General features: G+C 53.5%; 9 protein-coding genes across 9 annotated transcripts; 5 read left to right on the forward strand and 4 right to left on the reverse strand.

Moving 5' to 3' along the window:
• Positions 1–47: 47 nt before the first annotated feature.
• Positions 48–1,043, reverse strand: CABS01_04938 (exonuclease; the record flags this gene model as incomplete). Its single annotated transcript, XM_060538308.1, has 1 exon — positions 48–1,043. One exon carries the CDS (start codon positions 1,041–1,043, stop codon positions 48–50), a length of 996 nt encoding a protein of 331 aa, XP_060389970.1.
• Positions 1,044–1,432: 389 nt separating this feature from the next.
• Positions 1,433–3,022, forward strand: CABS01_04939 (histone acetyltransferase E; the record flags this gene model as incomplete). Its single annotated transcript, XM_060538309.1, has 2 exons — positions 1,433–1,518; positions 1,597–3,022. 2 exons carry the CDS (start codon positions 1,433–1,435, stop codon positions 3,020–3,022), a joined length of 1,512 nt encoding a protein of 503 aa, XP_060389971.1.
• A 353-nt stretch (positions 3,023–3,375) lies between these two features.
• Positions 3,376–5,132, forward strand: CABS01_04940 (aminotransferase; the record flags this gene model as incomplete). Its single annotated transcript, XM_060538310.1, has 2 exons — positions 3,376–4,101; positions 4,242–5,132. The coding sequence occupies 2 exons, from the start codon at positions 3,376–3,378 to the stop codon at positions 5,130–5,132; spliced, it is 1,617 nt and encodes a 538-aa protein (XP_060389972.1).
• Positions 5,133–8,873: 3,741 nt separating this feature from the next.
• Positions 8,874–9,857, forward strand: CABS01_04941 (CFEM domain-containing protein; the record flags this gene model as incomplete). The annotated part of the gene is made up of 3 exons (XM_060538311.1): positions 8,874–9,301; positions 9,362–9,429; positions 9,517–9,857. 3 exons carry the CDS (start codon positions 8,874–8,876, stop codon positions 9,855–9,857), a joined length of 837 nt encoding a protein of 278 aa, XP_060389973.1.
• A 1,075-nt stretch (positions 9,858–10,932) lies between these two features.
• CABS01_04942 (uncharacterized protein) lies at positions 10,933–15,556 on the reverse strand (the record flags this gene model as incomplete). The annotated part of the gene is made up of 4 exons (XM_060538312.1): positions 10,933–13,997; positions 14,060–14,552; positions 14,750–14,968; positions 15,374–15,556. 4 exons carry the CDS (start codon positions 15,554–15,556, stop codon positions 10,933–10,935), a joined length of 3,960 nt encoding a protein of 1,319 aa, XP_060389974.1.
• Positions 15,557–16,274: 718 nt separating this feature from the next.
• On the reverse strand, positions 16,275–17,056 carry CABS01_04943 (uncharacterized protein; the record flags this gene model as incomplete). The annotated part of the gene is made up of 5 exons (XM_060538313.1): positions 16,275–16,300; positions 16,399–16,464; positions 16,532–16,685; positions 16,910–16,924; positions 17,009–17,056. 5 exons carry the CDS (start codon positions 17,054–17,056, stop codon positions 16,275–16,277), a joined length of 309 nt encoding a protein of 102 aa, XP_060389975.1.
• Positions 17,057–17,422: 366 nt separating this feature from the next.
• On the forward strand, positions 17,423–18,225 carry CABS01_04944 (uncharacterized protein; the record flags this gene model as incomplete). Its single annotated transcript, XM_060538314.1, has 3 exons — positions 17,423–17,625; positions 17,721–17,831; positions 17,916–18,225. The coding sequence occupies 3 exons, from the start codon at positions 17,423–17,425 to the stop codon at positions 18,223–18,225; spliced, it is 624 nt and encodes a 207-aa protein (XP_060389976.1).
• Positions 18,226–19,106: 881 nt separating this feature from the next.
• Positions 19,107–20,460, reverse strand: CABS01_04945 (ran binding protein in the microtubule-organising centre; the record flags this gene model as incomplete). Its single annotated transcript, XM_060538315.1, has 4 exons — positions 19,107–19,559; positions 19,747–19,942; positions 20,190–20,266; positions 20,365–20,460. The coding sequence occupies 4 exons, from the start codon at positions 20,458–20,460 to the stop codon at positions 19,107–19,109; spliced, it is 822 nt and encodes a 273-aa protein (XP_060389977.1).
• A 1,216-nt stretch (positions 20,461–21,676) lies between these two features.
• CABS01_04946 (uridine kinase) lies at positions 21,677–23,605 on the forward strand (the record flags this gene model as incomplete). The annotated part of the gene is made up of 10 exons (XM_060538316.1): positions 21,677–21,859; positions 21,932–22,009; positions 22,060–22,109; positions 22,223–22,367; positions 22,420–22,462; positions 22,525–22,610; positions 22,666–22,693; positions 22,745–22,786; positions 22,837–23,068; positions 23,122–23,605. The coding sequence occupies 10 exons, from the start codon at positions 21,677–21,679 to the stop codon at positions 23,603–23,605; spliced, it is 1,371 nt and encodes a 456-aa protein (XP_060389978.1).
• Positions 23,606–24,573: the final 968 nt, after the last annotated feature.

Raw genomic sequence — 24,573 nt, forward strand, 5'->3', positions numbered from 1 at the left:
GGCCCCGGGGCCTTGATGAGATTTAAAGCAGCGTAGAGGATAAAGACTCATTTCTTTTTCTTGGACTTGTTAGACTTTGGCTTCGAACTTATCGAAGCACCTCCAAATCGAGGAAAGCGGTTGGCGTGATCCACGTCGAATGCGGACTTGTGTTTCCTGAACAAGAGCATCGTCACCCGCGCATCTTCGATACTTGAGTGAGCACCGCCTTGGATGGTGACCTTGAGCAACTCCTCTGCAAGTCTTCTAAGCGCTGGCTTACTGCCGTTGCCGTACTGCCGAAACCCAGGGTGCTTGGCCGTATCGCGAATGTCTTTACTCGGATGACTGAGTTTCAGGCAGTCCAGATCGTGCTTGATATCGTGGGCAACCACTATCCTGTCTTTAAGGAGCGCGGCGACTTCCTTCTGGACCTCGTCGAAGTCCCGGGCAAATCTCATGTGCTTAGGGAGGATCCCGCTCACAGCACTTCGCCAGTCCGTCACCCGTTCTTGGGGCTTCACATACGAATCGTATACTTGGCGTCCGTGAAAGTCAACGATGCTCACACGAGCCAAGACGGACTCGTATCCTCCATCTCCAACACCAACCATTTCGCAGTCGATGGCGATGTACTTGCCCACCTCGATTCCTTCTATGAGACCAGAGTTGATCTTATCCTTTTCGGATCCGAGCATGGAATTGTTCTTCAGCCCGAGACCGTAGGCCTCAGCCAGTGCTTCCGAAGAGATGTCATTGTCTTGGGCCCAGAGAGCGAGTGACGGCGACGGGCCGACCTTGGGTTCGACTTCAACCTTTGAACTTTGTGCAACACCCATGCGTCCGTTCTTTGTTTTTACGGCCTTTGGGGTGTGCGTAGCTGGTCCCGACGTTTTGGAAGCAATCTTCTTCTTTTTGGACTGTTGTTGGTCCGAGGTTGAAGATTCTGCTTTTCTCTTGACACCTCCAGACGTCTTGGCTGGTGTAGTTGAGGAAGAAGACGGGCCTGCCGCTTTGAGTTGTGCCTGGAGCTTCTTCCAATTTGATGACAGCTCAGGGGCCATAGTCTCTGCTTCCGAATGAGATATTTTCGGATATGACCGCTCGTGTATCAGCGAGAGGAAACTATGATGTGTTTTTCAAATATGGAAAACCGGTAAATGAGAAACTCTTGGATGTAAAGTCAGCGATGAGAGTCGAGCCCAAATGAGAGAAAATGGAAAAATGCACTTATCGAGGTCGGGTGGAGTGGAGTCAGCGCCTGGGCTAGCGCTCCTTTCTTGCAAGGGTTCACGGCAATTTCTTCACCGCCTTTGGGCAGTTCGCGCTTTCTGCCACACCACCTTCCTGTTCCTGCAGTAATTCAATCATCTTTTGCGACCGAGAACAGCAAGCCGATTTTCGCATTGTACCAACATCCATCAACTATCAACCACCACATCGAGTATTCATCATGGCGGCACACGGCGCCAATGGCGAGGCCTCTGTCGGCTCCAGTGAGCCCCGACAAAAGGGAAAGGCTACCCCGGAAACAATCAGGTTCGTCATCCCAACACCCCACCATCTCACCCGTATGGCCCCTCATGCGATGTTTCTCAATTAACTCATCGAGCGCAGAGCAGGATGCATCGCCATGGTCAAAAAAGAAGGCATCCCCCGTCGAGCCGAGATTCTTAGCATCAAAGAAACGAAGAGCGGTCGCCAATTTTACTGCAACTTTGACAATTTCAACAAACGTCTCGACGAATGGGTGCCGACGATCCGAATCGATTTCGACCAAGATGTCGAGTGGCCATTACCCGACAAGGACAAACCGAAAGATCCTAAGACGAAGAAAGGTGTTGCCACGTCAAAAAATAAGGTCTCAAAGAAATCCCAGAAGCGACCTTCGAAGAGGGAGCAATCTGCGCCTTCAGAGGCCGCGACGCCGCACCCATGGACCGAGTTCGTCGAGTCACAGAGCCGTAAGATGACGCCGACGGCCGAGGAGAGCCAAAGCCAGACCCCGGCCACAGCTACGGGCGATGCAACGGCCACCCCCGCAGCTGGAGGCGATGAAATGGAAATTGACCTGGAGGAGGAGGTCCAGAAGAAAGATTTACTCAGTGGCTTCAGCCGAGAAGACGAGATCGAGAAGTTGAGGACACACGGCTCTATGACGCAGAATCCGGCCGAGATCTCCCGAATTCGAAATATCTCCAAGGTCCAGTTTGGAAAGCACGACTTGTTCCCATGGTACTTTTCCCCATACCCTGAGGTATTCAACCAGGAAGATGTTATTTTCATCTGCGAGTTTTGCCTCGGGTACTATGGCGACGAAAAATCCTTTGTTAGGCACAGGCACAAGTGTACTCTGCAGCACCCTCCTGGAAACGAGATCTACCGCGACGAGTCTGTCTCTTTCTTTGAGATTGACGGCAGACGACAGCGCACCTACTGCCGTAACCTGTGTCTCTTGTCCAAGATGTTCCTTGACCACAAGACACTATACTACGATGTCGACCCCTTCTTGTTCTACGTCATGACGAGTCGAAGCGATAAGGGCTGCCACATTATCGGTTACTTTTCCAAAGAAAAGGAGAGCGCGGACGGATACAACGTAGCTTGTATTTTGACTCTGCCTCAGTACCAGCGCAAAGGTTATGGTCGATTGCTCATTCAGTTCTCGTACGAACTATCAAGGATCGAAGGCAAGCTTGGTTCGCCAGAAAAGCCGCTTTCTGATTTGGGTCTGCTGAGTTATCGGCAATACTGGGGTGAAAACATCTTGGATCTCATTGTGGGTTACAATGAGCGCGATGAGAAGACTACGATTGAAGCCATCTCGACGGCTCTTGCCATAATTCCGCAGGACGTGGAGCACACCTTACAGGCGCTTAAGATGCAGGTGTATCATAAGGGAGAGCACAAGATCGTGATTCCCGAGAAGCTGATACAGCAGAGGGAGAAGCAGAAGGTGAAGCAGAAGCGATTGATTGACCCGAGCAAGATCCAGTGGAAGCCACCAGTATTTACGGCTTCTACGAGAACATGGGGTTGGTAAAAAGGGTGTGTCCCTTAGACTGGTGTCAATGACGAGGCGTTTGAAAAGACATTGATTTTGGAGCATATGATACCCTTACATTTTACCACTACCTAGGAAAGGAATAAGTTTCAGTTGGACCAATGAGTCTTTGAACCAGAACATATTTGTTGAACTTGCCGGTTCCTTGATGTGCCGCTATGATTGCGAAATGCTGCGTGGGGCCAGCGCATTTCCTATCTTTGGTGCCTCCGCATTCGGAGGCGACAACCTTGAACTTCACTCTGACATACAACTATAAGTAATCATTACCTTGCAGTCAACCAAGGTCGCCGTTAAATTCCATTAGTGAACCAAAAGCTCGAACGGAGGTGATGAAGCATCGCGTGACAACTGTATCAAAACACTTTGCTCAATTACCTCACCACCGGCGACCCCTCACACACGATACCCGCATCTCCTCAACTTGCGCGACCAGCGTAAACACTCGCAAGCTGCCATTGAGTTTTGATCCACACTCAGCACCTCGACGATCCTTCTTCACCTCGGCAAATTCTCTCTCATCATCAAGCATGAACGCCCCCTTGCACAAGAAGCCAATCAACCTCCTCCGAGGCTGGCCCTCGCCATCCCTCCTCCCAGCCGCAGCCCTCTCCGCCGCGGCCGTAAAGACCCTCGCCGACCCCGCCGCCTACGTCCCGGGGCTCCAGTACGGTCCGGACCCGGGATACCAGCCTCTCCGCGAGTCCATCGCCCGCTGGCTGGCGGCATTTTACCCCGCCGTCGACCCCGCACCTCCGTCTGCCGCGGATGATGCCACCACCACTACTGTCGCCGCCGGCCACCACGCGCCCGATGTCCGGCGCATCTGCGTCACGGGCGGTGCAAGCCAGAATCTGGCTTGTATCCTTCAATCTTTCACTGATCCGCTTTACACGAAGAATGTCTGGATGGTGGCGCCGTGCTACTTTCTCGCCTGCCCCATTTTTGCTGACGCCGGGTTCGACGGGCGCCTGAAGGCTGTTCCTGAGGATGATGATGGTATTGATATCGAGTACTTGAGGAAGGGGCTCGAGGCCGCAGGAGAAGGCGGCGATGAGGTGAGCCTTTTCTACGATGGGGCTGTTGCTACAAGCAGCGTCTCCCACCTTCACTTCATCTCATCGTGAAGAGCCTCACCTAATGGTATCAACGATGAGAAGAGAAACGTCAAGGAATACCAGCTAATATCAAGCAACAGCACTTCAAAGAAGCCAAAAAGAGAAAACTCTACCGCCACATAATCTACCTCGTCCCAACCTGCTCCAACCCGACAGGCAAAACAATGTCCCTCCGCCGTCGCCACGAGCTCGTCCTCCTCGCCCGCAAACACGACGCCCTCCTCGTCTCCGACGACGTCTACGACTTCCTCCAATGGCCCCTCTCCACCCCTCCTCAGCCAGGCTACACCGCCGAAATGCGCATTCCCCGCCTCGTAGACATCGACCGCAGCCTAGGCGTCGGGGACGCCTCCTTCGGCAACGCGGTCTCCAACGGCTCCTTCAGCAAGATCGTCGCCCCCGGCGTGCGCACGGGGTGGGCGGAGGGCAGTCCCGCGTTCGCATACGGGTTATCACAGACGGGGTCAACGTGTAGCGGTGGCGCGCCGAGCCAGTTGGCTGCCATGATGGTCGCGGAGCTGCTCGAGAGCGGGGAGCTGCAGAGGCAGCTTGATCAGGAGACGCGTCCTGCGCTCGCGAGACGACATGGGGCTATGATGCAAGCGATTGCGGAGTACATCCAGAAGCCGCTTGGCGAGGGTGTCGTTGTGCGCGGGTCGGCGTTGAAGGGGGCTGAGGTGTTTGGCGGGTACTTTGTGTGGTTTAGTTTGCCTGAGGGTATGTCGAGTCGGGAGGTTGCTGTGAGGGCTAAGGAGACGGAGAATCTGGTGATTGGGCACGGTGCGCAGTTTGAGGTGCATGGGGACGAGGACGCTGCGAGGTTCGATCGGGAGATTCGATTGTGTTTCTCGTGGGAGCCGGAGGAGGACGTCGTGGAGGGTGTGAAGAGGTTGGGAGCGGTGTTGAAGGCTATGAAGGATGGTGTTAAGTGGAAGTCCTCGAGTACGCTGGACGTAGATAACGTCAAATAAAAGGACAAAAAGTCAGTGTTTTATCCCTTACGACTAAAATTCACGTTGCGAGCTTGACCAATACTGCTTTGATATGAGGTGCTCGTTCTGTGATTACCGTGTCACATGGGCATAATTGGTAACATTTGATCTTTCTATCCTCTGAGAGTCTAGACGGCCCTGCGTGTGATAAGTAGGCACTCTAGATAGTTGAAAAAAAAACGTGCCGGGGGGGGGGGGTGTGTGTGAGTGTAGTGTGAGATGAGAGTGTTTGTGTTAGTTTTTTTTTCTATTTGTTGGGGAGGGGAGAGGGCGCGAGGTGGGGTAGGATAGATAGAAAAAGAAGAAAAAAAAAAAAAGGGGGGGGGGGGGGGGGGGGGGGGCCTCTGAAAAAAAAAACATTCACCTCACATGATGAGAAGGACTAAAAGGGGCTGTGTGGAAAGTTGTCGTAAGCAAACATGTTTTGAATCTCAGATCTCCTTTCATGTAGCAACCGCTCTCATCGCGTAGAGTTCCTTCTACGATATAGGTCCAATGCTATCATTTCGCATCAATGCCTGGTGAGATATATCTCGGACCTCCGAGTTGTAACTTCTCATCCTTAGCTCTAGCCGTTATTAGCATATTCAGGTGTATTTCAGGGTGCTGGCAAAGGGCGAGGGACGAGAGATAGTGGTGAGGGCGTTTTCTTGATAGCTTCACTGAGAGTTAGATCAACCACAAGTTACCTAGCGATAAGTCAAACGAGAAACAAATTTCAGGTCCCTTCAGCATATTTCGCAATTACCAGACCTCGGACGTAGGGTTGCTGCACATTGGCGGCTCCGGTGTATGATCTTGACTTTACATGGAGGATTAAGGTGGTTGCCAAGTGAAAAACAATACGATGAAAGCCTTGAGATGAAAGGACCTGCGTTGGGAGAAGTCTCATCAAACAGCGGTGTTTTTTTGCAGAGTATGTGATCAGCAATTGCTTCATCTGCGATGCGAAAAGTTCATCTACTAAGCAGAGGCTAAATTCCACGGCTAGGCATAGAAGATCCTTTGAGATGAACGTTGTTCGCTGATTTGTTCCTGTTAAATCTATCCAAAGATCACTTCTACAACGCGCCTAAGTGAGGACAGGCAGGTACAGACAGGTAAAGGCGCAAGTCAAAAACGTCTCATACCGGTAGCAAATCAAGCCAGGTAAAATGAGAATGAGCAGGCTCTCCATAGCAAAAAAGGTCAGACCCAGGAGCGGTATATTCATAAGCTCATCTTCAAGGACCTACATCTAGAGCTGGAGATAATCCCGTGGGCAGACTTTCAGCCTCGGCCGTTGTGACTGCGTTCGATATATTGGCAAGGCACCTAGTAACTTCACATCTGTAACAATATCGAGCAGCGTTGCGGCTTCGGCATTGTGGCTTCGGTTTGCGATAAGACTGAGTGAATGACATCGAGAGCGCCCTTCCCGCTTCGCTGAGTCTTTTCACCAGCCACCAAACAATTATAAACAAGGTCTTCGGAGAACACGATTCTAGGCTCGTCCCTAGGTAAAAGAGGGCGCAGCGAGATGGGGGGGCAATCAAGCACTAGAAAGATCTCGTGGAGGCTGGGATTTGAAGGCTTGAAGCACGGAGAACCGGAGACCATCGAAGTGCGGGATATCGTCATCGGGAGTGAGGGGTCCCAAGTCTGGCCTTTGATGTCGGCAGACTCTCCCTCGATGGGAAGTGGTCGAAAGAGGCGTGTGGCTTGAGACGGGGTCTCATCGTTTATGAGGCATTGTGGTAATCTGTGGCGGCGGCGGTGGCCCGGGGTTAAACTCGTTGCGGTATGTCTCTAATGGGTGCATTGAGTCTTGGTCGGTTTGCGGGTTTGCCTCGTTTCTGGAGTTCGGCAGATGCGTATACAATCGAGACTTGATGGTCAAGCTATGGGTCGCGAAGAATTTGTCGGCCATATTATCTCTCTCCGGGGTAGATAATGGTGTTTTTTGGAATTATTGATGGAAGAGAAACGAATTACTCCAGCAATACGTGATTATACATCGCTTTCGCACTACAAGAACACAAGCATTGAAGTCATTCTCGCAACAAGACATTCACCATATCCCTCAAAACAACCTAGGTTATATGATCTGTCTATAAGTAATCACAAAATACTAGAGTTTACCATAATCACGAAGAGAAACAGATGCCAAGACTCCGGGACGGTGGAGGAGGGGGCCGCATGTACGACGGACGAACCCGACACCTCGGGTCCCCCACTCCGCGTCCTCCCCTGCAAGTTTGCAACCTCCAACGGGGAAGACGGGTGGTGATGGATGCATGCACAGCAGCTTTCGCCGCAACAGCTGTTACCAAACCACCGGGATCCCAGCAACGTCACTGCTTCATTTTCAACCTCTAACCCAGATATCATCAAGCTTGCGGGCTTGAGGCTCCAGTAGCTACTTTCCTCTTATTTAGGTCGAAAAGCATAATTTCGCAATCGCTTGTTTCTCTAGTTTCTCTTCCTCGATGTCCGCAAACGTAAATAAAAGCCACCGTACCTGGGAGAGGCTAGACCCGGGCCCCCGATCACCACGTTAGTAGCAAAGTAGTCTTTCTTTGATCTTGCCATTTTGCAAACAAGGGAACGATTCACTTCAACCATGAGACATAAACTCAGTTTAATTCCCCGGGGCGGTCGACCCCAGACGGGTCCCCGAGTCCCCTTCTTCCTCCTTTCCCCCTTTCCATGTGAGCCGCGAGGATCGAATAAAAAGTGAGCCAAGAGGTGAAGCATCAGAAGACTAGACGCGGGAAATATGTCGTAATGCCTCCTTGAATCGACGACCTTCTCCTCCCGCCTGCAAAGACTGCTCATGGACAACGAGTCCTCCGCATCCATACTGCAGTCGAAATCTACTTGAGCCGTTCTTTCGATGGCGTTTCAATTGGCGGATGGCCTGCCGGACTGCGCCGTGAGCTTGCCTCCCTTCTCTGATACTGGCCTTTGAGGTTCGGGTATGGGAGATACTTCGACGTCATAGGGAGCTGACGATATCCTATTTGATGCATCTAGATACCGTGTCTGTCGCAGGCCGTCAACATCACAACATGTGCCGTCACCAATTTGACGACAACATGTCTATGTCAGGATAAGCCCGCCGTCGAGGCCTTTCGCGTCTGTATACGTGCGGTGTGTGACTTGGAGCAGTCTTTACGTGAGATGCCCCCCTCACCCCCTCTCACAAGCCATGATGTACCTCAGCTGACAGTGATGCTATCCAGTCGCCAAGAATATCACATGGACAAAGTGCGGGTATCCTTATCACCATCAGACAGGTTCGATAGCCGGCAAAGTATCGCTCGTGATCATCACCGCCGTCTTCGTGCTAGCGAGGATGCTCTCCAAGTTTCTGAGGCTGTCGACGTGGGGGCCGGACGACTTCACGTTGATATTGGGATACGTAAGGGCCCAGCATCCTCTCGGGCAAAGAAGTTTGCCAAACTGTTTTTCACTTGAAGACGAAACGACTAATGTCTTTTGTCGTAGTTGTTCTCTATTTCTTTTGCCATTTCCAAGTTTCGAGGTAGGCCTCCCCCTTTCGACACTCGCGATGCGTCGAGGCATTCCAATGAAGGATCTCATTTAACAGAATATCAGGGTATCAATTAGGCATCGGTCGAGATATATGGACTCTCTCCTACGATGAGATAACTCGCTTCATGCAAGTAAGACACTTCCCACCACCGCCACGCCCCGAATATTCCACAGCAAACAAACATGCCGCAGAAGCTCACAAACCAACTCGGAAACCGGCAGGTCTTCTTCGCCTTCGAAGTAATCTACACCCTCTCCATCTCCGCCCTCAAAGCCTCCATCCTCTTCTTCTACATCCGCGTCTTCAGCATGGTCAGCCGCACCTTCAGCCTCGTCCTCTGGCTCACCCAGACCTTCAACTTCCTGTTCTGCCTCGCCTTCACCGTCGCGAACCTGAACCAGTGCCGCCCCTTCAGCAACGCCTGGGAGGCCTGGGACGGCCGCCACCCGGGGTACTGTATCAATGTCTACGCCATGTTCATCGCGCACGCGGCGATCAATATCGCGCTCGACGTGTGGATGTTGGGGTTGCCCGTCACGCAGGTGCTGTGGTTGAATTTGAGAAAGAGGCAAAAGGTGGAGATTGTCGTCATGTTTTCGTTGGGTGTTGTGTGAGTTTGACCCCTTTTGGTCGATACCTATATTGTCGCTAACGCCTCATCTCGCAACAGCATCACAATCGTCAGCGCAATCCGTCTAAAAGTCCTCCTAAGCCTCGAAGGCTTCCAAGACCCAACCTGTAAGCCCTCCCTCCCCCAACGCTGCGCCAACTCCTACCTACCTCATCCAACCCCCGCGATGCTAACCCCCTTCTTCCTCGCTACAGACGACGCGTTCTACCTCCACATGTGGTCCTACATCGAACTCTCCGTCGGCATCATCGTCGCATGCCTCCCCTCAACCCGCCAACTCTGGCGCCATCTCGTCCCCAAACTCCTCCGTCTCGTCGGGCTGGGAAGTCCCAAACACCACCACAACCGCCACCACGGCCATGAAAGGCCGGGTGACTCAGCAAAGAAGCTTCGCGACATTTTATTTATGAGTACGAACACAGGAGGTGGTGGAGGAGAAGAGGGAGGTGAGGAGGAGCATTCGTCGTCGTCGGCGGGACCTTCAAGTCCGAGTGGATCGTCGACTCGTCGTCAGGAGGTACACTGTAATTTGTAATATATACCCCCCCTTTGTATAGTGACTTGCTGTTTGTTTCTACAGTAGAGTAGAGTTTGGACATCGACCCCATATTCGGATTATTGGCCTCATTAGGCAATGTTTGGACGATGAATGTTCTCACCTGGTAATTTTCATCAACCTACAGCGAGGTGATACATGGCCTTGGCAACATTTTGAGCATCCCAAGCAGCTTTATAAATTCCGTCAGCCCAGGGGGGCTTAGTAATTACTCATCACAACTTTACAATCAGGACGACATGAATAGAGGCACAAGTGAAAAGCGAGTTTTCATCATTTGTTTGTGTATTTTCTGAACTGCAATTACCCTGGACGTCAACTGCCCTCAAGCAGCTACTGTCTGTCCTTCCGCTGGCAGTGACCGAGTAAACGCTTGTGTAAGAGAAAGACACTCATCCATTTCCGAGTCCTGTAATCTCACCTCCTTTGCACATCAGGTGTTTGTAAAAGACCGCGTTGCCCCCTCCGATACTCCCAGGACACCCGCCAGCCAACCTTCCTTTGACCTCCTGGCCGTTCGTTATGCGTGTCATGGTTATGAATCGTACGAAGAAACACCGGACCTTGGTCAACATGACCAGCGTTCCTCCCCTCTGACTTATGTAGCCGAGCAAAGGGGGTTCTCGTATTGGGTTGGAAGTGTTGTTCAATGGTGGGAAGATGGAGCTCGCGTGTCGTGAGAGTGGAAGAGAAGAAAATTCACCAAAAGACTTCGCTCTCGCTCCCATCCGCCCCATTTGTCCGCGTCTGGGCCAAATTTCCCGGCCGGTCAAGCTCATATACCGACCGACCAAAGCGATTCGATCAAGTCAGGGTCCGTAAAAGTCTGAAAACGCAAAGCGCTCTCTGCGAAGATAATCGATTTTTCGAGATGGTACACACTGCCTACCGCTCGTGGCGGAGCAGTTGGGGCATGCCACAGTAGCAGCATGCGGAACAATATTTGTGCGGTGTTCGTCGGCCGTTGATACTGCCGGCTGCGATTGGTAGTGTATGTTAACCTCAACAAGTCAACAAAGTTGTGTAGGGTTTGAAGTTGTAATGTGGACAGCTCTTAGGCTGCCTGCGTGGGCGTAGTCCTGCGGGACCAGTTCTCGGACCCGCGTCCGCGGTAGCCACCGCGGCCTCCTCGGCTGGGGGGAGGTGTCGAACTGCTTCCTTCACCAGAATACGAAGGCTCCCGTCCCTTGCCGCCACGATGATTCGGGCCCGATCCTCGCTGCCCACCACCACGCCCGCTGGATCGTCGTGGATTGCTTCCCGACCGAGAGAAAGGAAGTGGGACAGTCCTGGCATCACCCATACCGGGAAGAAGAATGCGATAAACGCTGCCGCTAGTAGACATCTCATGGGGGAACCACAGGGAACGAACAGTCTCGACATCGGAAACCCAGAAACGCCTCGGCAGAGGCTTAATCGGGGCGGCAGCAGGTTGCCAAGCAGCCTCCGGAGTCTTATGGGGTAAATGAATACGTGGAAGCGACCCCATTTCCTGCTCCTCGAAGCATTCCTCTGCCGGCGGCTTTGTAGTGAAAGACTTCACATCGTCTGATACGTTCTGGGTGGCTGAGCGAGGTAGAGAGACGGTAGCCGGATTGTAGTGACCAGAGTAGTCGAGAGCACTTTTAGTGACAGGCTCGACACCAGGTGCCTTTGGCGGAGAGTTTGGCTTTCGACCCGTGAGCAGGTTGTTGATCCTATCTTGCCAATTCTCGTTTCCTGCTGAATCTTGCGACCGCTGGGACACGTGGTTCTGCTGGTGAGGTCCGCGCCCATGAGTTCCTGGACCATCTTTGTAACCGGCTGGGGTTGCCCAAGCAAACGGCCCAGTAGATCTGGGTGCCGCTGACTGCGCCGCCGCAGCTGAAGGTGGTAACTTGACAACGGGATGCGGTCGGGGGAGAGATACGTGAGGGTGCATGGCGTCTCCATCGAAGGCCGGGTGGCCAAGCATATCCGGGGGCGGCGGGGAAGGCGAGTTAGGCCTCGATGGTTCCGCATGAGAAGCTGTGGAATCATGTCTGTTGTCCCTGGGAGGGAAGAATCTAGAGGAGCTTCGAGATTGAGTGGCGGCCGATGGTCCTGTGGGAGGTAGCACAGATGAGTGGTCGACAGACCCAGCAGCGCGAACATCGTGGTGAATAACGTGTGCAGGATCGCGTCTTCCATCTCCAGATGGGCGCCAAGTGTCTTTGATCGTGGCTTGAGCTTGTTCAATAGTGAGCCCGCGCTCCACCAGGCTCCGATCACGCTCGAGGCGCTGCGATCTCTTCTCGTCGAGTACTATCTTGTCGCCTTCCAGAACCGAGTGAGCCCATCTATTTCTCATCTCGTTCACTTCGCGAGCATTACCCGTAGTGGGACGAGCCTGGGTGACCGGTGGAATCTGAACCTGCGCTCGCTGCGCGCTGGGTGGTGCGATGGGTGCTGGGCCCTTTCCTGCTGCTTGAGGCTCTGGCAAACGGCCCAAGTCAGTATTGAAGGTGCCGTTGCCCAGTCCGCGATCATTGTTAGGCGATCCCCAGACGTTACGAGGAGCCTGAGGGCCAGCCGCAGCCGCGCCCCAAGTCGGGAGCCGCTCTTGTTGAGGCGTAGGTGCAACCCATGAGTTGGGCTGCCTTGCCTCCGAGCCACTTGGCCGTCTCGCATGCTCTCCGCCTGCGGTGACGGGTCTTTCGCCGTAAGGCTTGTCCTTGGCGTTGGCGGGAGTTGAAGGGACAGCCGATGTATCGGGACCCGCGGCAGGCGGCTGTGAACCGGCTTCCTGGCCAGTGGAACCGTCTTGTCGAGATTGCGCCTGTGCTGGGGCCGCGTTGGAACTCTCTGGTGAAGCCTCCTTCTTGTCACTTTTGCGTTCTGGGGCTGGCCCCATGGCTTCCAACTTCGCCGCAATGCGCGCTTTCCTCGCAGCTTCCTCACGAGCCTCCTCTTCGCGTCGCCTCTGCATTGCCAATTCGCGTTTCTCACGCATGACCTTCTTCTGCATCTCGAGATCCTCCTCCAATCGCGCCATCGGTGGCGGTGGGGCTGGTCTTCCGTCTGTCTGAGGGCCAGCTGAGTGTAGAGTGGCATGGTTGGTTCCAGGGGATGGTCGAGGTTGCCACTGCTGGTTGCCGTGCATCCGAGGACCATGTTGTAAGCCCGAAGGCGAAAAGTTCCGCGGGGACATGGGACTTTCAACCGAGCCAGCCATAGAGCCCCTACGAGCACTCAGCAGGTCCTGGGGAGGACCCGGAAGCTCATGTCCCTTGCCTGGCCGTTGCAAGTAAGATCCGCTACCACCGCTAGCAACAGAAGATCCACGGCGCCTACCCATGGGACCGTCGGGCACAGAGTTCCTGCTCGTTTGGAAAGCGGCAGAGGGCTCCGGATGATCGGATTGGGACGGGCGTTGTAACACTGCCGGCTGCCTAGGATGGACGTCAGATCGGAAGGAGCCTCTTCGATCGGCCGGGACCGGCTCATATCGCCCAGATTGCGAGTTAAACAGTTCTCGGTTTCCGCCCGGAGGACCACCTTCTCTCCAAGCTGATCGGTTGAAGTCATCAGCAGCAATTTCCTTGGCATGGTAGGGCGGAACGTTATTATTAGTCGCGTGGTCTCTCGGGGGGTATCTCGCGCCTTGCTGAGGAGCAGGCGGCGCGGCGATGACTGGCGGAGGAGCCTTCTCGACGGGGGGCAGAGGTGCCCAGGGCGATTTCACTGGCGTCGGAGGTGCAGGTGGTTTGGCGACGAGCGTGGGCTTTTCGGCAGACCCAGCCTTGAGGATGAGCCCTTTGCCAGATGCAAGCCCGCCAGTCTTAATCGAGGGCGAAGCGGTGGTTCGAGGCGGTGGTACAGGAGATTTCGGTTTCTCCAAGACCTTCTCTTTCGGTGGCGCAGGAGTCGGCTCGGGCGGCGGCGGCGGCGCAGGTACTTCGTCGGGATGCGGGAGGGTGGTCTTGGTACCATCGGTCCAGGTGATGGTCTCGGGCGCCCAGTCGTCGTCGTCGTCTTCTATATCTGCCCAATTTCCCTGTGCCGACTGTCCGCTTTCGGGGGCAAGACGGCTTGCCATATGGATGCCATACTTCTTAAGTTCTTCATCCGTAAGCTTTTTGGGTTCCGGGGTAGGGACAGCTGAGGTTCGTGAAATTAGCACATGACCGCAACCACCCTCAAAGACCTAGTAGTCGCCTTACGTCGATTCTTGTTCCATACTGCGCTGGGGTCAGGGCCGGCGGCAGGCTTGGCGCCGTTGGCAGCCGCTTTGAGTCCCGGTGAAGAACCTGTGCCAGTGCCCGACTTTGCGACTAGCCTCGGCCGCGAAGACAGAGTCGAGGTTCCTGATGGCGAGGAGCTCAGGATCGAGGTCGAATTCGTCTTTTCGCCGGGTTTGGTCGCCGAGGAAACGGTAGGGCCCTTTGATGCTAGGAAGGTCTTGTTGACAGAGACAGCCTTGAAGGTTGCGGGCTTCTTGACGGCCGACGACGTCCTGCCGTGTCCCTTTTCTCCATCTCGAGCCGCCCGTGATGCCTCGGTATCCGACCCTCCACTAACACTAACATCTGCTGAATTGAGTTGATCTTCGACACCGGTGATGTGCTTATTCTCTAAGTCATCGACGGCGGGACTACCGTTCAGTTTCGCGCGATTTGGACCGACATTTTGGGAGTCGATGTCAGCGTCGTTAGTCTGTTCGGCGGAGGGTTCCGAAAGGATCCTAGGTTAGCCAAAGGGCAAGCGACAGAGTGAAGGGTGAGGTTCGCATGGGGTGGAATGACGAATGAAGACGAGTGAAGAGGGGACGCGGGGATCATCCGGCGATGGGGCAGGGCGCCAGCGGTGTGAGGCTGGGGTTGCTGGGGAGGAGGGGAAAAGAGGGAACTCACGAGCTTGGGGTCAGAATGGACAGAAGCATCAACGGGGGCGGCGAGGGTGGCTTCAGTTGCCATCATACGTCGTCGGATGTTCTGCGCTGGAAGAGCGAGGTTTGGCTTTTCCGAGCTCGAGTCACTAGAAGGACTTGTTCTGGATGTGTGGGTGTGTGTAAGATCGTTGAAGGCCGAGATGATGGTGGTTGGTGGTTGGTCGGATTTGGTGATGGAGTACTAGGTATGTATGGGCCGGGGGGAGCGACGAGTCGCAGAAATCGAGCGGTTTCGTGTATTCGAATCGCGGGGCGAATGCGATCGTGGGAGTCGCGGATTCGGATAGTTCCCCTACCAGCAAGACGTACGTCGTCGGCTTCGTCGTCGGCGTCGTCGAGGTATAGCGTCCGAAGGGGAGGGTTGGAAGGGAAAAGAGGAAAAAAAAAAAAAAGGAGCGCTGGGCTGATGGGGGTGAGGTGGTGGTAGAGAAGGGCACACCTATGCGGCTGTGATGGTTGTGAGGTCGATTTTCCTTAGAGAAGCTGCAGTCGCCTAATCAGGGATTAGCGTGCGGCAGCGGGCAGGGGGAGCAGCCAAAGTTGCTCAGTGTCTCCAGCGCTGTGTGCTGTCCACCTGTCCAGTCACTGTAGTGCTGCTCCAGTGCTCAGTCGCTGTCCACTGCGAGGGGAGAGAGGCAGGCAAGGTGAGGGAAAACAGTGGGGACGCGATGGGTACCTGCCCGCCGACGTGGTCACTGGGTGCCCAAGAAGGCTGTGACAGTGTGTCAGCCTCGTGCACTGTGGCCTTCAAACACTGTGTTTTGGTCATGGCTCAGCTCGGCCTAGTGCGGAAAGCGCTGGCTTTGCGGGCTGGGGAAGGCAACGCCGGCGGGAGGAAACAACGCGGGATCCCCCGACATCCCAACGGGCTATTCTTGGATCCAGTGTGCCAGTGCATTGATGAGCGCCTCTCCGTCTGAGCATTCATGGACGCACTTCTCTGACTGACAGTTGTTTTATCTGTCTGTAATAATGATTGAAACTAATGGCATTCTCGTTGCTTTGAGACTGAAATCGAATTATCTTAACAATCGTAAGGCAGACAGCACCTGGCAAACCAAACTCAATGGTGGCCTCATATTCATTACTGATCGGTGTCGCCCGTGTCTTCTCTTCTCGAGTGTATACATAACATCACATCACATCACATCGGGTTTCCTGAGAAGTTTGAGCCGGATGAGCATTACGCAATACCACTCAGTTAATCTTTAGACTAGCTGAAACAAACTCTCGGCTCGACTTGTCAGCGGCTCTACAAAAGACCGAGAACGAGAACATCCCAGGCCATCCTCTTTTTGTTCATGTCTTTTCATCAGACCGCGCTTTTCTCTCTGTCCATTTCACATTCGAGGGAGGAATACACGCTGGACACGAAAAAGGAAATTTGCCGAGGAGCCTCCTCCTGGAGAATAGGTTCTAATTCTTATATACACGGTCCCAATGCCATTACACAGCCAGAGGCTGGACTACAACCAGATGGGAGTCGCTTAGTGAGCATTGTTCTTGTGGTGGCCTGTCAATCGTTAGCATCACATCGCCGAACCGCTCTCCGTCTTATTCGTCTTTCTGGTATTTTATCCCAAGTACCACGTTAGAGGGGGTTTGACGTACGGAGGTGGAAGTAGTAGTTCTGAGCGTAGCCGATGACGAGGAGGAGGCCAAGGGCGTGGATGATGGCTACACAACAACAGTCAGTCTTCTGTCCCATGCCAGACCTTCGTTCGCAAGTAAAGGGGCAACATACGCTTCGCAGAGGCGTTCTTGCCGCTGAAGTGCTTGGCGGCGTAACGGCCGAGGATGCCAGTGGGCTTAGCCTCGGGGGCCGCACCACGGGGGAGCTTCTCGTAGAAGTTGACAACGCGCTGCATGCGAACGGCGTTGGGGTCCGCGCCAAGGGCCTGTCCGAGTTCGTCATGTTAGCCCTTTTTCCCTGTGATCCGTATTGCATCTCGTTGTTGATGTTGTTATTGAGAAAATCCGTAGCTCCGAGTAGCTCCGTCCTTGTCGCTCCTCCGTATCCCGCGCCCGAACCTCCGAATTCGCCGGGTAACCTTTTCCCATCCAAACCTCGCATCCATCACAAAAACAGAAAAGAAAACGTGAGTCGGGATCATAATCGTACCTTGGGAGAGGCGACCTGTGTGCATCAATGTCAGCATACTTCTCCGGGTTCAATAGCAGAGCTGCCGGTCGTCGGCCGGACAGAGGGAGATGAGCGCACCTTGGGGGGGATGAGGGTCGAGAGACCGCGGCGGGGGACGAAGCTCATGGTGACTTTGGGGTATCGAAGAATCGGGAGGGTCGCTCGGCGCAAACAGTCAATTGAGCGGATCAATTGACTTTATCGATTTCGACGTGGAGGGGAGGAAGGCTGATGGCTATGGTAGACGAGGGTGACGCTCCGTTTGCCGAAAGTGAGGTTTGAACGAAAAGCACTCGTTTCTTTCGGGTCAAGGTTCTTGCGGCGGCCAATCAGCGCGCCCCAATCCGGGCCACCCCCCAAGCAAGGCAAGGCCCTTCCGCCTCGTCCAGTGCCGTACCATCAACCACCACCCATTATCGCATTCCCAGACTACCCAATTCGTCCCACGACGACAATTGAAGGGAAGCCAACACCCATCTCCCACACGTCGCAATGGCATCCCTCCGCGCCTACAACGCAGCTCGCCTGCTGCGGAGCGCCGCTCCCTTCCGAGCTTCCGTCTCCGCGCCCGTAACCGCTCGCCGATTCGAGAGCCAGCTCACGACCGGCACCACGACACAGCAGCCCGCCGCCGTGGCCCCCTCGACCGAGCAGAACGAGCCCGACTACAGCATCGCCGCCGACAAGGCCACCTCGTAAGGACGCAAAGCTCTTGGGAGGGATTATTGCATGAGTTTGCAATTGGGTTGGGCAAACATAACAAAGTGCTAATTGGGTTGTGCTCTCGCAGGACCTTCACCCCGACCCCCAAGAAGCTCCAGAACGGCAGCGAAGACGTCCCCTTCATCCAAGCCGCCGTCATCTCCGGTGCCCCCATGGAGCTCCAGGCTCGCACAGTCCGGTACGCATAGCCTTTATCTCAGACGACGGAGTAAGACAGAAAAGAAGAGAAAATCGCAAAAGCTAACGACGGAAACCCTCACAGCATCTACCAGGAATCCAAGCCCGCAACGCAATCAGGCAACTGGCAAGGCCACCACTGGCGCATGGACTGGGACATCCTCCCCAAGGGCCACCGCTGGGAGAACCCGCTCATGGGCTGGCAGTCGTCGGCCGACATGATGCAGGGCACCAAACTCAACTTCAAGTCCAAGGAGGACGCCATCCACTTTGCAGAGAAGCAAGGGTACGAGTACTTTGTCCAGGAGCCGCAGTCGAGGCGGATCAAGCCCAAGGCGTACGCCAACAACTTTTTGTACTCGCCCAAGAAGCTCAAGCACATTCGGACCAAGTAGAGAGGGACAGAGTGGGAGCGATATCGTTGTACGGAGTATCACTTGTATATAAAACTTTCCAAAGACCGTTTGTACCCCATGGTAGACCTGAGACCTGATGAGGAGAGGGGTTTTGGTAAAGAAAGCAATAAAAAATTGAAACATAACCGGATTTCAACGTGACTTTGATATTGAAGCTGGGTTCCTCGATGAACATACGGGAAACTCAGTATGCTGAGCTGTAATCGGACTTTCTCCAACCGTGATTGGCTCGAAAGTCTCCACTCGTACCATGACCTCCATTCCATCTACCTTGCGGCAAGATAGATTCTACTGCGAAGGTACCTAGGTATTATGGATTATTGATAGTCACAAAGAGACCAGACACGGCCGACCATTTTCTCACGGAACATTTCACGAGAGGGGTATGGTATAGAGTTCGCAATTGCCGTGATGGCTTCTATTCCTTTCTCGGTCATCTGTTGACCCGATGTCGTGAACCATTAAAAATGTATGTACCATAATCCCTCATTCAGTCGTAACCGAATGAATGGTGTAACGCCTCCAAGATTTGCCAATCCTGGCCCGTATCCCAAAGTCAAACCCTGCTTGCTCTTAACTCCATGCGCTATTCCCTAGCCATCATGTTCCCCTTCATAATATTCCATGATCAACTCAACCAAACGGCGGTCTTTAGCATCGTCAGCGACATGGGCCACGCCATCGTGATAACTCTCCGCTCCCAGGATGCGATTCTATTCCTCGACCTGGGAGGTAATCGGTCTGTGAAGGAGATACCGATCAAGATCGTTTGTTTCTCGCCCATTGCCTTCATTCAACGGGCCCTCTTGCAGTGGATCATAATTCTCTTTGTCGCTGCTGTAGTCCTCAAGACTGTTGCTCTACGAGAGCATCATTGGGTCGTGCCCGTCACTCTCGTCTCCATTCAAGCCGAGACCAATTCTCTCAGGGAGGGGCTTCTTCTCCGCTCTCGCAGCAGACTCAGCCCAAGCCCTCATCTTGACCAGCTGTCGGATCGCGGCTTCCCTACGCTCCGATTGACGCTGCAAGATGGCCTTGTTGACATCATCTGCAACATCCCGTCTCAGGTCTGGATGCAAAATGGCTGCCAACTGCGGCTCGAGATCGTTGTGCGGGAACACCAACAGCGCCATCGTCTCTTCCAGGTCTTTGAGGAAGCGTGAGTCGGTTGGTGCACGCGGTCCAAGATGGTTCGTGGCGAATGACAAGGCAGGAGTGATATCCCCGCCAGGTGTGTTTGTGCACGCCCGAATGAGCTCCACAAGTTGGAGGCGAAGCAGCGCGAAGTGCAAGGTTGGATCGCGGTCCAGAATCTAGATGACTTGTTAGAACATGTGTACAAAGCAGAAACATGCTGACAAGTGGTGTATAAGGCGAAAGCTCATCAAAAAGTGGTTGTTCCTCATCAAAGTGTCCCGAAGGTGCTATGAGTGGTGCATGATAACTCGATGTCTAATCACTGCGACTGGGGTTTAATGTTGCGGAGAGTAAACAACTAACCTCTGAGTCAAAGTCATTCAGAGCCTCAATGGCGTACTGAATGCTTCCAGTATGAATGGACTTTTGAATCTGCTGGCGGACCTTGATCGTCTCGTCGACTTGGTGGGGTTGGAGGTTGGCTTCCTTGCTGAATTTTGCGGCAGCGTTAGGATAGCCTTCCATTGTCAAGTAATCGAGGATCAGGGCGTTGATGTCGCTGAGAGTCCATGTTAGCACAGATGTCCTCTTGGCTGTAGTTTGAACAACGTAAAAATGTGCAAAACAGCAAAAGTGTCAGGGTTATTTTATATCGAGTTCTCCGCATGGTAATTGCTAGGAGAGATTCCCATTTGATAGTTGATCATCATGTGAGCTGGGAGGGGAGGGGGAAGCGCCAGACGTAGCTTCGGAGCTAGCGCCGGGCTTCGACGTGGAAGATGACGAGAAGAGAGAGAGGAGCTTACCTTTTGGGCGACTTGACGTCCTGAACACGCCTCTCGAAGGCATGCTTCATGGGTGTAGCAGTCGACGCAGACGAAGTCTGGATGACATCTTAGCTAGCTGTCAAAGACAACCAAAACGGCGTGGCCAGCATGGATGTACACACTGGCACACTGGCACACGGGGAGCTCAACGGACCATGATTCTCTCCAACGTCTCCCGCACGAGACGCGCAGCAGCTCTATTCCAAACTGCTATGGCTGTTGGGTCGTTGATGTCCGGCAGTCCTGACATGCGATGGGAAGTGCGCAAATGCAGGGAAAGCAAGGCAAGATCAGACAGGCTCTGGGCTGGGCCGTCGTCACATTTGAGTGGCCAGTCGAGCTCCCGTCCGTTTTGTCACGCGAAGGAAGTCTTTGAAAGAAAAAGATGCTGAGGAAGAACTGGGATTGGATGTGGAAGAAGGAAGAAACGTCAGAACAAAGAGAAAGAGGCTGGAGCGGAGCTTTATTTGGTTCCAGAGTTTGCGGCTGTAGAGGGCCAATCGCAGGATCAGCCAGACCGCCTGGCGTGGGGCAGCCATAATTAGGTAATCCGAGGCACATGCCCTCTCTACCCAAGGCAAGGTACCTTACTTTCAAGGTAAGGCAGGTAAGGCGCTGAGAGCAGCCACGCAGCCGGGGGGGCCACAACTGGGGTTGAACAGGGCAAAAAAAACACAGGGCGCGACCCACCAGAAGCACAAGAGAGGCAGGTACCAGAGCTAATACCACCTGGCCGCCCTTACCTGTACGAAGTGATGAACCGCAACTACGCATCGTGCCTGCGGGCTGCTGTCCTGCGTAGGCACAGCTGCGGTCATCTGGACCCTGTGTATTTGTGCGCCCACCTGTGTGAGCCCAGCCCGCTATTGGATCGTTCACTTCTACAAGAGATGTTCCGTTGGAGAACCGGACTTGATGCTTTGAGGAAAGATAGCACGCGAGCACAGCCTCTCTCTTTTGATCAGGCTGTTTTAACTTGTCTCTAACATTTCCAAGATGTACAGTCCACCTTCCCTATAGAAACAGCAAAAGGCAACTTCCCCTCTCGTGGCTCCCGTCTGATCAGCAAGCTTTGTGGCAGGTACCTTCCATTCGGTTACCTTCAACATCAGATCTAGCCCGGCCAGCTCCACCATACACCGGGCTTAGGTTGTCAAAGTCAAGCACCCATCCCCCTCAGCGCTTATCTTTGGGGACTGGACCCTGGAAGTCGCCTTTTAGCCAGTGTTTTCATTTTTATATCCTCAGATTTCATCTCTGCTTCTTCCCCCCTTCCATTGCGAAGGGAGCAGACATCAAAGCCGTCGACACCTGCAGTCTCTGTTCCTCAGGTCGTTGGTTGTTCTGTCCACCGGCCTATCTCACTTCGCTGCAGAATCCGAGGACAAAGCTGTAGCTACCCGATAAACCACCACCAGCCTGCCCCGCGCATCGACGTCGGCGACCTCCGCCTCTCAGCCCAAAGAATGGCAGACAACCACAGCGGCACCGAGTCTCATGTGACGATCCAGCGGCGGACTCACTACTCACCACCGTGGGCAGATGTCAGCATCATTGGTATTGCTGGCAGTTCTGGCTCTGGAAAGTCGACTCTGTCGCACGCCATTGTGAGGAAGCTGAATCTGCCCTGGGTGGTGATTTTGTCCATGGTATGTGTGCATTTACCCCGCCAACCGGCGGCTTGCGGCGATGGCCCCTCCCCTGACTCGATCTGAATATAGGACTCTTTCTACAACCCCCTGAGTCCCGAGGAGTCAAAGAGGGCTTTTGACAACGACTTTGACTTTGACGCGCCAGATGTAAGATGTATGCCGATAGTACTGCTGGCATGCATGTTGACCAAATTCAGGCAATTGACTTTAACGTACTTGTACAATGTTTGCGCGATCTGAAAGCTGGGTAAGTCTTGTAACATCTTCGCTTTCTAATTTGCTTCATGAAACTCTTCTTCTAGTCTGAAGGCGAGCATTTCAGACATCAATGTTTAATTTTATGATAATAATTGGTTTTAGAAAACGGGCTGAAATTCCCATTTACTCCTTCTCTAAGCATCAAAGGTTGGACAATACCACAACCATCTACTCACCTCACGTCATCATCCTGGAAGGAATCTTTGCCCTCCATGACCCCCGTATTATTGATCTTCTGGATATGAGGGTATTTCAATCCCGTCAAATCGAACCGCGATCAACTTCTGACTGTTGCTCAGATATTCTGCGAGGCGGATGCCGATACGTGTTTGTCACGGAGAGGTAAGTCGCAGGCAGCCCGGGATGTGATGTACTTAGTGCACAGCTGACCTTGCAACGTCAAGTGTTGAGAGACGTCAAGGAGCGTGGCCGTGACGTAGATGGTATCATGAAGCAGTGGTTCAAGTTTGTGAAACCAAACTTTGAAAAAGTAAAGAGCTCCATCATCAAATCGTGTTGGACTTTCCTAACATGTCTGTGTCCAGTTCGTCGAGCCGCAGCGCAAAGTCGCAGGTAAACTAGCCGAGCCGCTTCAGATGCTTCGTAGAGACTGATCACATGTAGACATCATCGTGCCGAGAGGTATCGAGAACCGCGTAGCTATGGGTAAGCATATCATCATGTCAGTACAGCTTCATAACTAATACCTAGTCTAGCCATGGTTGTTCAGTACATTGAGCGCAAGTTGATCGAAAAGTCAACCCACCACCGGGCAGCACTCACGCAGTTGGAGTTGGCTGCTGCCAGTGACCCTCTGTCTGACAGAGTCGTGATTCTCGACCAGTCACCGCAACTGAGAGGCATGAGCACCATCATCCAGGATATCGACACCTCTGCGGAAGACTTTATCTTCTACTTTGACCGCCTCGCGTGTCTTCTGATCGAGCAGTGAGTAGATTGCCTGCTGGGTGAACGTCTGAATGACGGGCTAACAACCACAGGGCACTCAACAATGTCCAGTTCAGAGAAAAGACCATTGCCACGCCGCAAGGATACAAGTACAACGGACTCCAAGCTACGGGCGATGTAAGTGCGGTGCTGGTCCTTCGTGGCGGTGCCGCCTTTGAGACGGCCTTGAAGAGGGTCGTCCCCGACATGCGGACAGGCAGAATCCTGATCCAGTCCAACGTCCGGACGGGAGAGCCCGAGCTGCATTATCTCAAGCTCCCGGATAACATTGACTCTCACGAGTCGGTGTTGTTGATTGACACGCAGATGGCCAGCGGAGGCGCCGCACTCATGGCTGTGCAAGTGCTTGTCGACCACGGCGTTGCCCAGGACAAGATTGTGCTGGCGTGCTATGCTGCCGGAAGACTGGGTGTACACCGTCTTGCAAAGGTGTTTCCTGGTATCACTATTGTTCTGTGCAACATGCTTGCAGATATCGAGGATCGCTGGGTTGAAAAGAAGTACTTCCGATGCTAGCCGTAGGCATATATTTACTTGTATAACCCGGCCGAGTTGCGCCGAGCCTGCCTCTGTAGCAAAATCGATGAGTGCCCAAGTGGCAATAGGAAAGATCCTATTGCAAAAGTGCATCGTAATGCCATGGAGTAAGGCTGCTTGATTCATGAGATTTGAGGGTCCTCAAGGGCTGGACCCGTCCCTCTGGAAAAGGCCGCATGTTCGCCTGCCAGACAGCCTGGAGGATCCATTGCCTCGCATATATGTCTCTCGCGGCTCGCCTTGTTCGCACTCTGGCACTCTGGACGGATACCGGATTCACGGCTGCGATTCTCGTCATTGGCTCCAAATGCGGCTACAAATTGGCCGAACGAGACACCGAGAAGTGGACATGGTGGTGGAGACGTACGGCTCCCGCGGCAGGGGGTCTTTGGACGCCGCTGACTGAGATCACAGTTTCTCGCTAAATGAGTATTCAGATTTCAGGCCGAGAAAGGACCCTTTTTTAGTTGGTCCTCTTTAAAAGGATCTTATCAGCTCGGACGACCGTGAGATCGCGGCGCCGACAACGGAACTGAGGTGTTGGGACGAAAGTCCGAGATTCGTCGTCGGTGACGGCGATAATGCGGTCGGATGCTGCTTTTTTGTAAAGAATTTTTTTCTTGCCTGCTCGCGTGATGCATCAGAGAACTCGTCCAAAAGGTTAGTGGTCAGTCTATCCATTGACATGTAGAGCAAGACACCTTGGAGATTATTCTGGCCTATCTGGTGTAATTGCATGGGAGGCAACCTTCGGCTTAACCGAGTAATGACGTACTTGCTGGAGCTGTCGGCACAAGGTACGTCCTCCCGTCTACGTAGCTACGTAGCACGGTGTAAGGTACCTTAGCTTCCTCGGATTTGACGGTTCTGGCGCGAACAGTACCTTAGTACAAGCATCATTACGCATACGTCCAGGGAGCTATGCCCGCCAGCCCCTAGGAGCCTTT

This window comes from Colletotrichum abscissum (genome assembly GCF_030869225.1).
Source record: "Colletotrichum abscissum strain IMI 504890 chromosome Unknown Scaffold_9.1, whole genome shotgun sequence".
Classification (NCBI taxonomy): Eukaryota; Fungi; Ascomycota; class Sordariomycetes; order Glomerellales; family Glomerellaceae; genus Colletotrichum; species Colletotrichum abscissum.